At 31.9% G+C, this 14,948-nt stretch overlaps 4 protein-coding genes across 5 annotated transcripts in view; 1 reads left to right on the plus strand and 3 right to left on the minus strand.

The window, feature by feature from the left end:
- Positions 1 to 1,087: 1,087 nt before the first annotated feature.
- LOC132725855 (signal peptide, CUB and EGF-like domain-containing protein 2) lies at positions 1,088 to 4,293 on the plus strand. The gene is made up of 4 exons (XM_060711040.1): positions 1,088 to 1,187; positions 1,447 to 1,503; positions 2,425 to 3,249; positions 4,019 to 4,293. Exons 1-4 carry the CDS (start codon positions 1,175 to 1,177, stop codon positions 4,126 to 4,128), a joined length of 1,005 nt encoding a protein of 334 aa, XP_060567023.1. The 5' UTR covers positions 1,088 to 1,174; the 3' UTR covers positions 4,129 to 4,293.
- Positions 4,294 to 4,741: 448 nt separating this feature from the next.
- Positions 4,742 to 7,423, minus strand: LOC132725856 (uncharacterized). Its single transcript, XM_060711041.1, has 2 exons — positions 6,998 to 7,423; positions 4,742 to 6,541 (listed from the first exon to the last, which is right to left on the minus strand). Exons 1-2 carry the CDS (start codon positions 7,145 to 7,147, stop codon positions 5,777 to 5,779), a joined length of 915 nt encoding a protein of 304 aa, XP_060567024.1. The 5' UTR covers positions 7,148 to 7,423; the 3' UTR covers positions 4,742 to 5,776.
- Positions 7,424 to 8,658: 1,235 nt separating this feature from the next.
- LOC132725858 (uncharacterized) lies at positions 8,659 to 11,108 on the minus strand. Its single transcript, XM_060711043.1, has 2 exons — positions 10,472 to 11,108; positions 8,659 to 9,544 (listed from the first exon to the last, which is right to left on the minus strand). Exons 1-2 carry the CDS (start codon positions 10,664 to 10,666, stop codon positions 8,804 to 8,806), a joined length of 936 nt encoding a protein of 311 aa, XP_060567026.1. The 5' UTR covers positions 10,667 to 11,108; the 3' UTR covers positions 8,659 to 8,803.
- A 1,063-nt stretch (positions 11,109 to 12,171) lies between these two features.
- Positions 12,172 to 14,948, minus strand: part of LOC132725850 (caldesmon-like) — a 33,824-nt gene continuing 31,047 nt past the window's right edge. For both annotated transcript variants that reach the window (XM_060711034.1, XM_060711033.1), the window contains exon 22: positions 12,172 to 13,915. In XM_060711034.1, coding sequence (XP_060567017.1) covers positions 13,626 to 13,915 — 290 coding nt within the window. In that variant the 3' untranslated portion in view covers positions 12,172 to 13,625. The remainder of the gene's footprint in view (positions 13,916 to 14,948) is intronic.

Genomic DNA, 14,948 nt, shown 5'->3' on the forward strand with positions numbered 1-14,948 from the left:
ATGTTCATATTCTGGTTTAGAGCTGATGGAATCGGATTTATTTTAGTAGTTTTAAAACTGGCGGACAATTAACGGTTGCCTGTAGGTAGTTTTCGGAAAGAATCGGAATTTGCTTATTTATTTGAATATCGGCATATTAGTCGGGCAATTCTGGAATTAAGAAAAAACAGATTTGATATTAAATTTTAATAGAGTTTACTTGAACTTGCAAAGACTATCTTGTGTTGGTGTAGTTGGGAAATTACCGAATCAGTTAGAACTTGTTTGGTACTGGTTCGAGTCACACAAGCGGAATTAATATTTCATATATGATATAACGTTGAATATATAACATATATTTTGGGGTGATAGGTATGCCATTTGAGCTTTCGGTTTCTAAAAACATTATACAATGTAATTAGCATTTACATTTTATCAATATACATATTTAAACATTGTCATAATTTGAGTCGATAAAATAACTAACTCAATAAAACCCAGAATTATTTAAAATTTGTTAACCAGTAAAACGCTTGAAGTCATAACGACTATTTCCTCGTAATAAGCGATTGATTATTATGGACAAAGCATTTCAAAAAATTGGAGATGTATGGTTATAGTGTTAGTGTAGTCATTCTTATAAACATGTTAACAGCAAAATATATCGTTGAAATATCACCAATTAAAGAAGTCACTTACAACCGTTGTATTTCTAATGCACATGCCAATATGAATATTTTGAATTAAGGCCAAAAAACTTGATAGATTGGCATATACCGTGTATTTTCCGTGTAAATCATATATACATGTATGTGTCTGTTCGGGGTCCTTATCCGAAGGTTTACGGTAAGGGCCGATAAGCTGCAGTTGAACAGGTCGGTCGCAAATTTGTCGTGTTGGCATATTCAACGTTTATTAAATGCGTTAAATAAAACTGGCCGTAATTGAAAACAAAATCTAGACCAGATGAAATACATAGACAGCATTGATGATGATAAACGTTTACCGGTCTAAAGCAGAATTCAACCTTGTATACGTATGGTCCTGAAAGAACAGAACAAATATAACACGATACCAGATATGTTACTGAGCGAACTTCAACAATATGTGGTATGGTAACTTCTTATCAGTTTGACTAGTTTGACAAATGTAAGGTGGTAAATGTAGATAAATTACAGCTGAAAAAGATAGCACAATGATTAAATTTGGTGAGTAATTTTTGAATAATTCAATTTTTATTTTAATTTTGATAATGCATTTAAATATTCACAGTTTTACAAGCGGTTTTGTTAACATCGAAACAGGTGATTTTATTTAAAGCATACATGCCTGCTATTTATTTATTTTATCTTTAATAAGTTGTATAGTTATAATTTAGTGCTGTCCGATATAAGTGACTTCATCATTGAACACTATATTATACATGTACATGAAATGTTTGCATTCATGGCACTTGCTTATTTGAAGATTATTTGTGTGGTTTTCTTGCCTGGATATTGATTTTCAACAGTGAGACAGTCACATGTAAGTATTCGTAAGTAATTATACATCGATTCAGAGATATTTGAAAATCAATTCAAGTTATCTATATAGTACCTTTCTATGTTCCCTGTCAACAAAGGGTCATATAATATAACTTATAATTTTGTTACATGCTGCAAAATCACATTTACACTCTGAACGAACATTTTCAAAGTTTGAATGTTTCAATATATTTTCAAAAGATACAATGAGTAACTAGATTAAAGGGTAAAAGGTTTATTATACATGTAGAATAATAGGAGAATCTTAATCTAAACAGGGTGGATTTTTCAACTTAGTATACAATAGCAGGAATTTAACAAGAGTCGGAATTACGCAAAAATATGTTTCTAGTTCGTGAAATTTTGACAGCGCGAAAATATTGGATTTACAATAATACAAAAAAACATCAGGGCAAGACTTCGAATCTGTTGTCACCTTCAGATAATCTATCAAGTTGCTCTTACAATGATGCTTTTTTATAACTTAAGATACTTTCCAGAAATTAAGCTAAACATGTATACATTGTATCAAACAAACAAATATGGCTTCATCAATGCTATTCGTTATCTCAATCTTATGTAAAAGAGATTTTCTATCTGGCGGGTTGTATTTGTATTTTACCTTAAGTGTGTACAGTTATTTAATTAAAAACAAATACAAATATTGTCCATGATACATTTATAAAAATTTGCTTAACAAATACATGCACTTAGACTAGATAAATTAAGTATTCAAACAACATTATACTGAGGGAAATATTAATTATGTTTTAAAAAAGTATTAGAGTCATTATCTGTTGACTTAATCTTTTTTCTTCTTTTTATTTTCGACGGAGAAACTTTCATCGTACTTGGATAATTGGAATTTCTACAATTGTTTAGTTACTCTGATTTGTTTATTACTTGTTATACCTAATTGAAGGTCACCAGAGGATAAAGAGGCTTCTATTGGATGATATCAATCACTGTCCTATAGGACACTTCTGCCCAAATGGTTCTTCTTATCCATTTCCTTGCCCAGTTGGGACGTTTAACAACTTAATACGACAGACGTCATGCCAAGTGTGCCTACCCGGTGTCTATTGTCCTTCGGAAGCTCTCTATGTTGGATTGATGTGTCCAGTTGGTCATTTCTGCCCTGTCGGATCATCTGCTCCAATCCAGTGTGCGGAGGGATCATTTAACCGTTTAACCGGGCAGTCATCATGTATCGTATGTCCTGTTGGGCATATGTGTCCTACTGGGGTATCTTCACCTATTATCTGCCCAGCTGGGTCCTACAATAATCTAACTGGACAGTCAGCTTGTTTTGATTGTCCAGCCGGCTATTACTGCACTCTATCATCAAACAAAACTGAGATAAACGTATGTCCATCAACAATGTATTGTCCACCTGGATCAGCTCAGCCAACAATTTGTCCTGCAGGAACGTTTAACAGCCTTATTGGACAAGGGTCTTGTAACATATGCCCTGTTGGTTTCTTTTGTCCATCTGGATCATCACAAGCTACTCTTTGCCCAGCCGGAACATTTTTTGATCAAACAAACGGGAAAGCTATCACCGATTGTATTCAGTGTCCGAAAGGACATTACTGTCCAATGGGCTCAGTCCAGTCAATTGCCTGCCCAGTAGGAACAATACTTTCTTTGACTGGTGCAGCTAGTGTTTCTGAATGCAAAGTTTGTCCATGTGGTTTCTATTGTGATTCGACTGGTCTTGAACAGCCAACGGGAAACTGTGACTCTGGTAAGTTTGTATCTTGGTTGCTGGTATCAGATCAATATATTAAGAATAAGAATTCATTACTATTAAAAACAACCTTTAACTTACAATTCATCAACAAACCGTTCATAATTACAAACGTTTATAATGCAAACTGCAGCATCAAATTGCTGATAATGCTGTTTACAAATAAGTTTAACAAACAAGGCACTAATTCTTAAAGGAGATAAAAAATAAAAACGATACCCAGCTTGCATCATTTAAGTCGTGTACCAATCTATATATGAAATATGCATTCATGTAATTTTATTGACTTTGAACTGAAACTGAATCATGAATTGTGTATTTTGATAATACTGGTTCTTTAAACAAGATTATTAAAATCAGGCAAAGGTATTGGTGAAAACAGTGGAGATCTCTGATAATATGTAAAGAAAGTAAGAAAAAAGGACAGTATAAAATTACCTCTAATGAAAAGGAAATAGCCAAGCAAGTGCAGTATTCTGGAGTAAATCGTTACATAAAAGGCTATCCTAATAAGGACAGAGAAGTTAGTTTATTCAATATGAAAGTGGTTTTCATTCATAAACATTCAGTTTGTGTTTTTTCTTGGCATTTTATGATATTTTCCAAGACGCTTGTGGTAACCTAAGCAACACTCATAGTTTCGATTTTTATTACAAATGTTCAATATAAAGTAATTCATCAGAATATTTTACTTATAACTAATATATCCATCCTACAGATATGATGAACATTCTCAAGTTACATACTCAAAAGTTTCTTTTTTAAGGTTATTACTGCAGTGGAGGTTCGAGCAGTCCCCGACCTACAGACGGAGTCACTGGCAATAGATGTTCAAAAGATTATGCTTGCCCCGAAGGTTCCTGCATGCAGATGTAAATCTTAAAATGTCGATAACTATCGTGCTTATTCGAAAAAGAGAACAAATATTTTAAAACAGTTTGAATGAAAGTTTAACATGTATATATGCTGTATACTTTCCAGTTTGAAATATATTTTCCAGATTAAGCACAATAAAAAACATAGTCTTGAAGAACTATAGTTTTCATTGCAAGCACATATAACCGTAAATATTATTACCTTTCACTTTTTTCTAATGTCAATTTCCCATAGACCTCTGGGAGTTATTCATACTGTTAGTGCAAGTGTACCACGTGGCAAAGAAATAAGTACTGTTACATAGATAACAGTACTTTTAACTGTTTCATAGATAACAGTACTCTTAAACAGTATAAGATCTGGTCATGTGGTTTATTTTCGAAAATGAATAAAATAGCCGCCTTTTTTCTCAAATCTTATAATTCGATTTTTACCACGCAGAGGCATCACAGGTCAGAGTGACTGTGAAGAACCTAGAAAATTTAGTTGTTTCACCTAATGTACAGTTTTTTTCGCGTCCTTAATACGTTTTGGTTGAATAGTCAAGAAGTCAACAATCGTTTTCTTCGGAAATTATTGAATGGGATGTATTATGATTGTGTCAAAATGGAACAAGCAGATGATTAAAGCATGCAACTTAGGATTATTTACTAATTTTAACAGTGTGGTAAACCGATGAAGGATACCGTCGTAATTTCGTTGATGCACATTGTCGAATTTGTGTACTTGAGAAGTATATTCTGGAGACAGTAGGAACAGATTCACAGATCATAACCGTATAAATTGGTTTGTGTTTTGATTTCAAATTGAAACATAGCTTATTGTATATAAATGACTGGTAGGCATCATCATTTGCTTAAAGAATTAAAGAAAAAAAACTTCTCATGTACACTTACAGCTTGAAAGGTAAAGATAGTTGAGTTAATGTTACTCTTGGTTCAGTTTTGTTACAGATAGAAGTTTTCAAATAATCATAGTACGTGTTCAGGGACATTAGTTAAAAAACACATGGGTTTGTGAGTAACAGTAAAAGTATCATCCCTCGTAAAAATACTTTTACCCTCGGCTTACGGTGTTTTCCTTGGGATTATTATTTTACTGTTACCCACAAATGTGTTGTTTATATAAAATTGTATGTCAACTGATAATCAGCCATGTAACTACGGCTGTATTTGGGTACGGATGTTACATATATTCTTGTAAATGTTATTTGCTCAGTATAGCAATTTACATTTTTTTTCAAAAAAATACAACATTGGTGGTCTCACCCACCTTTTCTTTACTTACGTTCCTCCTTTATTTATCCAAAATTATTGAACATGTGCAAGTAAATATGATATGGTAATTCAATATATAAATGCAATATTTAATATAGTTAGATTTGAAATATTATTGTATACATGTAGTTATATTGTACATTTGAAAGGTTGAGAAACATCATTGGAGCGTCTATAAGACGTTACTAGATACACCGTTGGCCTTCTCGTATACATGTAGTTAAAGCTGATCTTTTTAATTATTATTACGATAATGGTGATTTCCTTTCAAGTCATTTTAAGGTTTCTGTTGCCTTGCCCAAAGACGCAGTGAACTTCACAAAGGTTGTAATCTCTCAAGTTTGATTGTAATTTGTTTTCCTGACTGTAATTCACGTACAAGGTATATTAAATTGTATGTTGTTCATGGTTATATTTGCCTGACAACGTTCACAATAAGTTCCATTTAGCTCACCATCAGCTGTTGAAGGCTTTCCGATGACATGATGAAGTGAAATGATTTGAGAAAATGTCTGAAAGACGTAAGTTTTGAGCATCAAATTTTCGACCTGACTTATATTGTACATTTCACAAGCGGGGTAAGCCGGACTATGAGGATCATGATGTTGACTATAATTAGAAACTGGTGAAAGCTGATTCCTCCAGTCTGAAGACATTTGAACACCGCAGCATACTCGAAGTATTTCCCAGTATCGTAAATATTCCAAAAGGTATTCCATTTGTTTGTCAGACAACCCAAAAATATCCTGATACTCATAGACTATAAAATACCCACGTTTAGAGACAATATCAATTTCTGCTATGAAAGGTATTCTAATATGTCTTTCTATTGTTTTTCGTTTACTCCATTCATAAACAAGCTTTTTCTCAGGCTTTAGATTGTTGCTTGAAGTCATAAAAACCCAAGTGTCTGCTGGTAAATCCATAACGAAATTTTTCAGGGTATGCGTTTTAATAACAGAATACTTGTACACCATTTTCGTGAAGATTTTACTATAATAACAACCGACAGAGTTTATTTCATCCTCGTGCAACAGGGCCATTATCAAGCACAGAATTTGGAATTGAAAAGTTGTAGCGGTCCGCTGACCACCATACTGTATGATCAAATTTGGAACTTTGCTGGTGAAACAGGTCTGAAAATGAAAGATGATTGGTGTATGTCTATGGTATCTGATGACTTTCACATTGAATTCCAATTTGCAAACTTCAAATGTCTAAAAAGTATTACAATAGCTAAAATTGAAAGTTACAAATACAGTGATAGAGTTTCTTTGAATATGGCTGCTCGGTACATGATAGTTAATATCTTACACTAATGAAGATAATTGTTGCAAAAATGTTTAGTTAGATGTAATTTAAGGCTTTTATCTGAAGAGTAACATAACAAAACTGAATAAATGGAAATAAAAAATGAAGAAATGCAGATTCAGTTAGGATGAGTATGCTAATGATAGGTAACAAAAGTGTAGTATCTTTCAAATAATTCATTTTCACTATCTTGTTCTTATGTAACACTATACAGAAACTGATGCACGAGATCATATAAAACTTTACCTATATCTAAAAGTAAAATAAAGAAAGATTCCTACCTCGCAGTTTTCTGATTCCATTTGTATTTTCTCCAATACATACAAATCATGGTTAAAGTAATATATCCTTTTGATAACAAAGAAATATGTTGTCGCTGTTAATAAACACACAGCTACAAACACCTGCAACAAATTTAATGTTGAAACCATTTTTGTTAAGCAGAACAGTTCAGGGCTATTTCTAATAACTCCGTACAAACATGGCTTCCTTAACGTGTCTACAATTGCTATTTGTGTTGCAATACAGGCCTAAGTTATGATAATTATGAATAAAGATATTTCCATATTGAAACTCAAGAATATTATGCCGATGAATATAACTTTCCCCTGTACATTTGAAGCGTGGATTATTGCGTTGATATGGTAATAACAAAAGAGCTTACGGATAGGATACACATTCCTTTTTTCTAATGAAATCAAGATTAAAACAAAGAGCTTGACAAGTGTATTATGTGCCGTGTAACATGTTGATTTCATGTTATCATTATCTCACTCTTTTAAAACAGAACGTTCTATTGTAAATAACGCTATATCTTAATCCGTATCTGTTGTAACAATGCACAACAGAAGATGATTTTATCTTGTCAATGATCACAAACGCTGTTTTGCTTTCTTTTTCAGACAATAACCTCATGAAAAAGTAACAAGTATTTATAGGAAATAATTAAATTCTGCATAAGGTGCTAGGATGCGCGGAGTGTATTTTATCACTTTCGTCAATAAACTGGGTAAATCAAACCGAGCCTTCAAGATTTGTACAAATTTGCCATTTTGGGCGTTCTAAGGTGGCATCTCTCTCCTTCCCTATCTCTATCTCTCTCTCTCATTGGAAGTTTTCATTCTGTATTATTCAAACTAAATATTTTGTTATAATTATTTCTATTAAGAAAACATATTTGAGGAAATGTAGCATTTAAAATAACATAAAGGTTTTTCTTTAACCGAGTTATAGAAATAAAAATAAACTAATATTCAGAAAACATTCGTGTTGGCAACATCTCCTCATGATTTTATATTAAAAGTATGTATCGTTACTACCATAATGTAAAGCTTGAGTTGATAGAGGAGCACTCCATTATTAAAAAGAAAATAATTTCATGGTAAAACGTGTAAAGCAACATCTGGTAAAATATTTACACTTATAACGGCGATATAAACATGTATTGATATATTGCAAACATAATTACAAAGCAAAACAAACAATTTGAAATAAATGAATAAATAAATATATTTGTTAAAACTTTTCAAAGCACACCACATTTTGCGTCATCACTACCTATGTAGATTTCTTTCATACAGCAAGTATCTCGTTACATACAATAATAACAAATATAATAATTCTGTGGTCACATGACAAAAGCAAAGAAGAAAAATATAAAAAAAATTTAACTGATGACATTCTATAAAATTTGTCAATAATTGTATAATATTTTCTAATATCAAATTTGAGCATAGTATAACTTTAAAATATAAAACGTTTGCACACGTTGTAGATATTAAATTCTAAAAGTTATCAATTTACATATTCTTACGATTACTCCATCAGAGCAACCACGTGCTAGAGGTTTGTGAAACTAAGGTAGTTCGTATATACCAATACATAAATAGGCCAAATTAATTTGGACTTGCAACCTTTCAATTTTTGCTATGTTTGACAATTTTAAGTGTTTTCAAGATTTACTACAAACATGTTTTATTTATATTCTTTACTTAATATAAGTTACAACTGGCATTAATGATAAATTCATAACAAACTTTCATTAAATAACAATGATTGAAGCACGATTCACAAAACAAATGAAGTGTTTAATCACAGTTCTGATTAAACTTTAATTTCTTCTTGGCAATATTTTCGTTACATCGTGAACAATAAGTACCATCTAATACCACATTACTCATTTCAGGTTTTCCAATAAATCGACGTAAAGAATCGGCTTTAGAAAGTTTCATATAAACATGTGTGTTTATCATTCCCAACTCAACTTCACTGATATTGTACATTTCACACGCGGGATATGTTGGACTGTGTGGGTCGTGATGTGGTACGTAATATTTACTAGGAACAAGTTTATTGCGCCAATCGGCTGACATCTGTTTACCACAGCACACCCTGAGGACATCCCAATATCTTAAATATTCAGCAATCTTCTCCATTTTAGCATCAGAAAATCCGAAAATTCTTTGATATTCGTAAACAATGAAATGACTTCGTTTTGACACCAAACGTACATCGGCAATATATGGAACAGTAAAATTCTTATCCTTTATCAACTGTTTGTCACCGTTCAATTTCACTTTGTCGGCCTCCCTGGAAGTCATGAAAATCCATGAATCTGGCGGTATTTCATCAAGAAATGGCATAAGTTTATGTGTTTTTATTACGTTATATTTTAATCGATTGCCGGTTCTGTAGAAACAATTAACATTGTTTGCTTCGTCTTCATGGAGCATGGCCATCATTAAACACACAATTTGAAATTGAAGAGTCGTAGCTGTACGAGGTCTTCCGTATTGAAGAATTAAATTCGGAACTTGACTGATGTTTTTCTGAAACATTAGATGCAGAGGATATTGCAATTGTTAAAATGTAGATATATGTATGTTATTGCATCCATATTTTGCTTTCGTCACTATGAAATAAAGAATAAAATACAACTGTTTGGATACTTACAAAAATATACTAGTAACATAGAAAGAAATAATACAATGTACATTTTTATACGAAATGTTAAACCACTAAAAGGTAGACAAAATTAACAAATTAATCAATGAATAAACAATTCTAATTAAAAGATGTATTTTAAAAACTTATACCGCTAATCATATAACAAAAACCGTCACTAATGCACTCTCCGAGCAAAAAAAGACAAACGAAAAGAACAACATTATAATGTTCCTGGTCATTATGAAGCTTTAAATCTATTGTCTAAAATTTGGTGAGTATTGTCCCGTTACAGTAATTATAATATAGCAAATGTTTGCTAATATTGGACACGTTGGTAACTTTAGTAAAATAAAACAAATCGATTATTTCACAATTAATATGTTTCTATGTTACATATGTATCAAAACTCCAGTCTTAAATCAAGATAATCCAACTAAATCCCTTCATATTATGTAATGTTTTACGCTCGTATGAATTTCATAAGAACCTGACGACCGTATTATACTACAAATGAGGGCTATACATAGAACATTATCTCGTTTTTTAATAGCATGTCGACGATTTCGATTGTGTAATACCATTATAAGCAATATTATTTACGTTGGTTACAAAATATATCAATAAAAGAGATTGTTTCCAATCTTTCTTTCTTTCTTATTACTTAAAAAACAACAACAACAGGAAAATGGCTTATTTAAATGTAAATGTTTTCTGCTTCTAATAATAATATAAGTGATAAATCTGCGAAACGTATTTATAAATACAAATGCACACAAATATAACTTTTAAATTCCATGACATTGTCTTACCTGGCTTTTCTTAAATTCCATTATATTCTCGTCAATTTCCTCTGATCCAAAAGTATATTGTATTGGCTCCGTTGTATTGGACGATTTTGAAACTTGTGTATACATTGGATTCATATTATAAATACTATAAATAATGGTAGCCGCAAATGAGACCATGAATACAGCCTGGAACGAATTTTGTAGCGAAATCATCATTGACCTCCGTAAAATTTTTGAATCTCATCGAATTAAAAATGTAATAAATGTTATATATATCAGTATGTGATCACTGAATTTAAAACAGAGTTTGATAAATTATACATATCATAGAAATCCCCTCATAAATCTAACAACAGTATTCACAATCCAAATACATTTACACAGACGAAGCTAAAACTTTATTGCTATATTCATTTTTTATAGATTTATGGTGTGGGTTCAATCTGTTGCTATTCTAATCGCCTTAACGCGTTAACGTATATGTGAGTGCACTTGCAAGGAAAACGTATGCATAGGTCCATAAGTTAAGGCAGTATATTAAATAATGTAAGTAACATTGATCATGAATGCTTTTCAGGCATTTTAGTAGCTCCTTTTAATGAAGTTCGCCCTGCCTAAGCGCGTTTCATCGAATAAGTATCAAGGAACATCCAGGGTGCTCCGAGTAATTCAGTGAAACATAACAACATTCAAAATCATATGAACTTCATACATGTGTTGTCATTCATGTCATACCATCTATACAGCCAATATCTTCTACAAAGCTTTTAAATACAATCAATAAAACACAAATTTGACAATTTTTTCTTGTTTTATTTTCATATTTTACAATACTAGACATGCAAATATATTGACTACAGCCCCTGTGAAAAATATTATAATGCTGAAAATTATACATAAATACATAAGACGAAAACAATTGAACAAGTAAAGTTCAGTAAACAAAGTAAACTAAAAAAGACGTTTCTTTAAAGATAAGAGGTTCATCCTTTTAGTTGCCGAATAAACATTTGCAAATTTAAGATCATATAGATGCGAAACTGTGATCATATTTTATATGTCATGTAAGTGACTGAGTAATATGGAATATATTTCACTGATGAATTCCTGTATTTCACTTAAAAAATGAAATGCTGTAAATTCGTTTAATCTCATGGGCATGAAATTTCCTCTGTGTGTGTGTGTGTGTGCGTGTGTGTGTGTGTGTGTGTTATTGTTGTTTTGTGTGTGTGTTTTTTTGGGTTTTTTCGGCACGAATTCTACTTCTTGGGTTTTTTTATTTTAAACATGGATTTATGTAGGAAAAAATGCAAATTACTAAGCAATAAAAAGATTCTACAGCAGACGAAATGTACTCTCGTTAGAAATTAAATGCTTAGATTGACCTATCCACAAAAAAGCATGAATCGTAGTGTCCTACGAATAATAATGATTTTGAAGTATGTCCAGGTATATACTTTTTATTGAGGATTGTTACAATTATCACCTGAATCGGCTTTCAATTTGACAAAACCTGAGTAAACATCTGTTACATAACATATATGAGCCGCGCCATGACAAAACCAACATAATGGGTGTGCGACCAGCATGGATCCAGACCAGCCTGCGCATCCGCGCAGTCTGATCAGGATCCATGCTGTTCGCTTTCAGTTTCTCTACTTGTTATGGAGTATGTAAGCGAACAGCATGGGTCCTGATCAGACTGCGCGGATGCACAGGCTGGTCTGGATCCATGCTGGTCGCAAACCCATTATGTTGGTTTTGTCGTGACGCGGCTCATATGTCTCATTAATAAACTATAAATCAGGTAAATCTTATCATAATAAAAAACTTAACCCGTATGTACAATGATTAATTATGATTATTTCAAAACACAGTAACATTCAAATACTAAACAAAGTCTAAATACTGAATAGAATTCAGCAAAGACTGAGATAAAGAAATCATAACCTTCAAAGTAAAAACATATCATGTGAATAACAATGTGAAGTTAATGTTTTTCCCCATAGTAATGTCTTGAATCAATTCTCCTCCTAAAGTAACAGCACATTTTTACGTTTTTAAGTCATAAAGCCTATCATGTCATTCGGCTCACATATGTAATAAATGAATTATTCGTTCTACGGACCAATTTTACATATTTAGGCCAAAAGATTGTCGGATAAAATGTGATGCATTTCGAGGTAGTATATTGTTACAAGAAATAATAAAAAACTAATACAAATCTTGACAAAAACACCTGTCGTAACACACATGAAAAAGGAGACGACAACCAAACAAAGCTGACCATAGATAAGATCGAGATCATAATATAAGTAAATATATTAATTGGCATGGAACAGTAACCTGGCAACGACAAGGCATCGCAATAAACTGAAACAGAAACACTATGTAAAGAAATGAAATGAATCATTGGGCTGAGAATGTGCAGGAACGATGAAATCATAACTTTAACTAACAAACGTAAACATATTATCAACGATAAATCCACAAGAACAAAGGTCAGGAGCAAACAAATTTTGTTTAATAACGGTGGACCTGAATTTCAACTTAAACGTCAATAAATGCTATGAAAAGTACAAAAAATAATAGAATGATGAAAATGCAATGTCTCAAAAATGCAACGATCAATATCATGAAATATACATATAGTTTGCATACATTTTGTTATTACTTTACGATAAGGTAAACAATGTATGACTATGAAAATAACATGGTTATAATTCACTAAACAAAACAAAAACAAAATTGATAAACTATATGAATTTTTTGATAAAACAAGTCCTACTGTTTTCATATATTCATATAAGTATAAAAAGTAAGAAGCAATATAAAATTCAAATACCTTGGTTCTTGACTCTGATTATCATAATTTAGGCCATATCAAAACTTTAACATGGTTTCCCTCTTTTTTAAAGAGTATCTTTACAATTAACATCAAACTCACTATTCATCTATTTTACAAAACAAAGAACTAGTCTGTGCATAGTATGTTAGAAAAAAGACATAATGCAACCTTACACCTAAATACAGACTTCCTTAAGTAGACTTCTTAACCATCATAAATGCAACGAGAATAAGATACTACATATATTGGACTACGTTGTGAAAGATTATTTACAAATGAATCATACACTTAGTTGACTAACATTCCTTCAAAATTACTTCAATGTAATCACATTCGCATTTGTTTCTCTATTGTTTCCAATAGTTTCCTCATTACCAACATATGAGCTTTAAAATCATCTTTAAAATCATCAAGTTTCTCTATTGTTTCCCGTAGTTTCCTCATCTCCAACGTAAGATCTTTAAAATCATCACTTGTTGGTCCATTTTGGCCTTCGGTATTGCCGAGCATTGACAACTTAAAAGAGACGTTGTCGAATTCCATGAAGTATCGATAGCGCCAGTCCATTTCGATATTGCTCTTGCTTCGTATATCCTTTCTTGTTCGTTTCTTCGTACCTATCATTAAATAATTGATCAGTTTGCATATTTTTGAAGAAAAAAATTCTTGTCCGATCCGATAAAAACGTGCTTTTTCGGATACATATGTAATACATATACATGTACAAGATGCAGAATCTTAAAATGGATATGCAAAACAGAACATTTATGAAGTATTTCTATTTTCCACTGTTTGATACTGTACAAAAAATAAGAATACACGCAAATAATTAAGAATTTAAAGACATATCTCTGTCAAATAAGTTCATAATTAATACCTTCAAGTTGCGTAATTTAATACTTATTTACTTTTTTCTTGTTAAAATACATTCATCAAAATTAAATATAAACAAGAGGGCCATGATGGCCCTGAAGTCGCTCACCTGTATATAGGTACCCGGAGCGGGGCCAGTTTAAACCCCAGGGCTTTTATTTGAACAAACTTGGTAAACACTCATTGAAAGAGGTTTCATGCTTAATATCTAAGCTCTAGGTCTTTGAGTTTTTTTAAAAACGATGTTAAGTTTTTAATACACACATATAATGAAAAACAATGACCCCCGCCCCGGCGAGTCCAATTTTTACCCCAGGGTTTTTATTGAACAAATTTAGTAGACACTCACGCAATAGTGTCTAAACTCTAGCTCTTAAGATTTTTTAAAAGATTTTTTTAAAGTTTTTACTATACACATATAAAAGGAAAATCAATGATCCCCCGCAAGGCCAATTTTAACCCAAAGGCTTTAATTTGAACAAACTTGGTAGACAACCATTAGAAGATGTTTCATGCTAAACATCTAAGCTCTAGCTTGTTAGGTTTTTTAAAAGAAATTTTTTAAAGTTTTTATTACACACATATAGTTAAAAATAATGACACCCCTGGGGCGGGGCCAGTTTTGACCCGATGGCTTTTATTTGAACAATCTTTGTAGACACTTACTAGAAGATGTTTCATGCTTAATATTTAATCTCAAACTATTCGGGTTTTTTCAAAGAAGATTTTTAAATTTTTGCTTGATACATATAAGGAAAATCAGTGTTCCCCGGGGTA

This window comes from Ruditapes philippinarum, unplaced genomic scaffold (assembly GCF_026571515.1).
Source record: "Ruditapes philippinarum isolate M1 unplaced genomic scaffold, ASM2657151v2 ctg1975_1_1_1_1, whole genome shotgun sequence".
Taxonomy (NCBI): domain Eukaryota; kingdom Metazoa; phylum Mollusca; class Bivalvia; order Venerida; family Veneridae; genus Ruditapes; species Ruditapes philippinarum.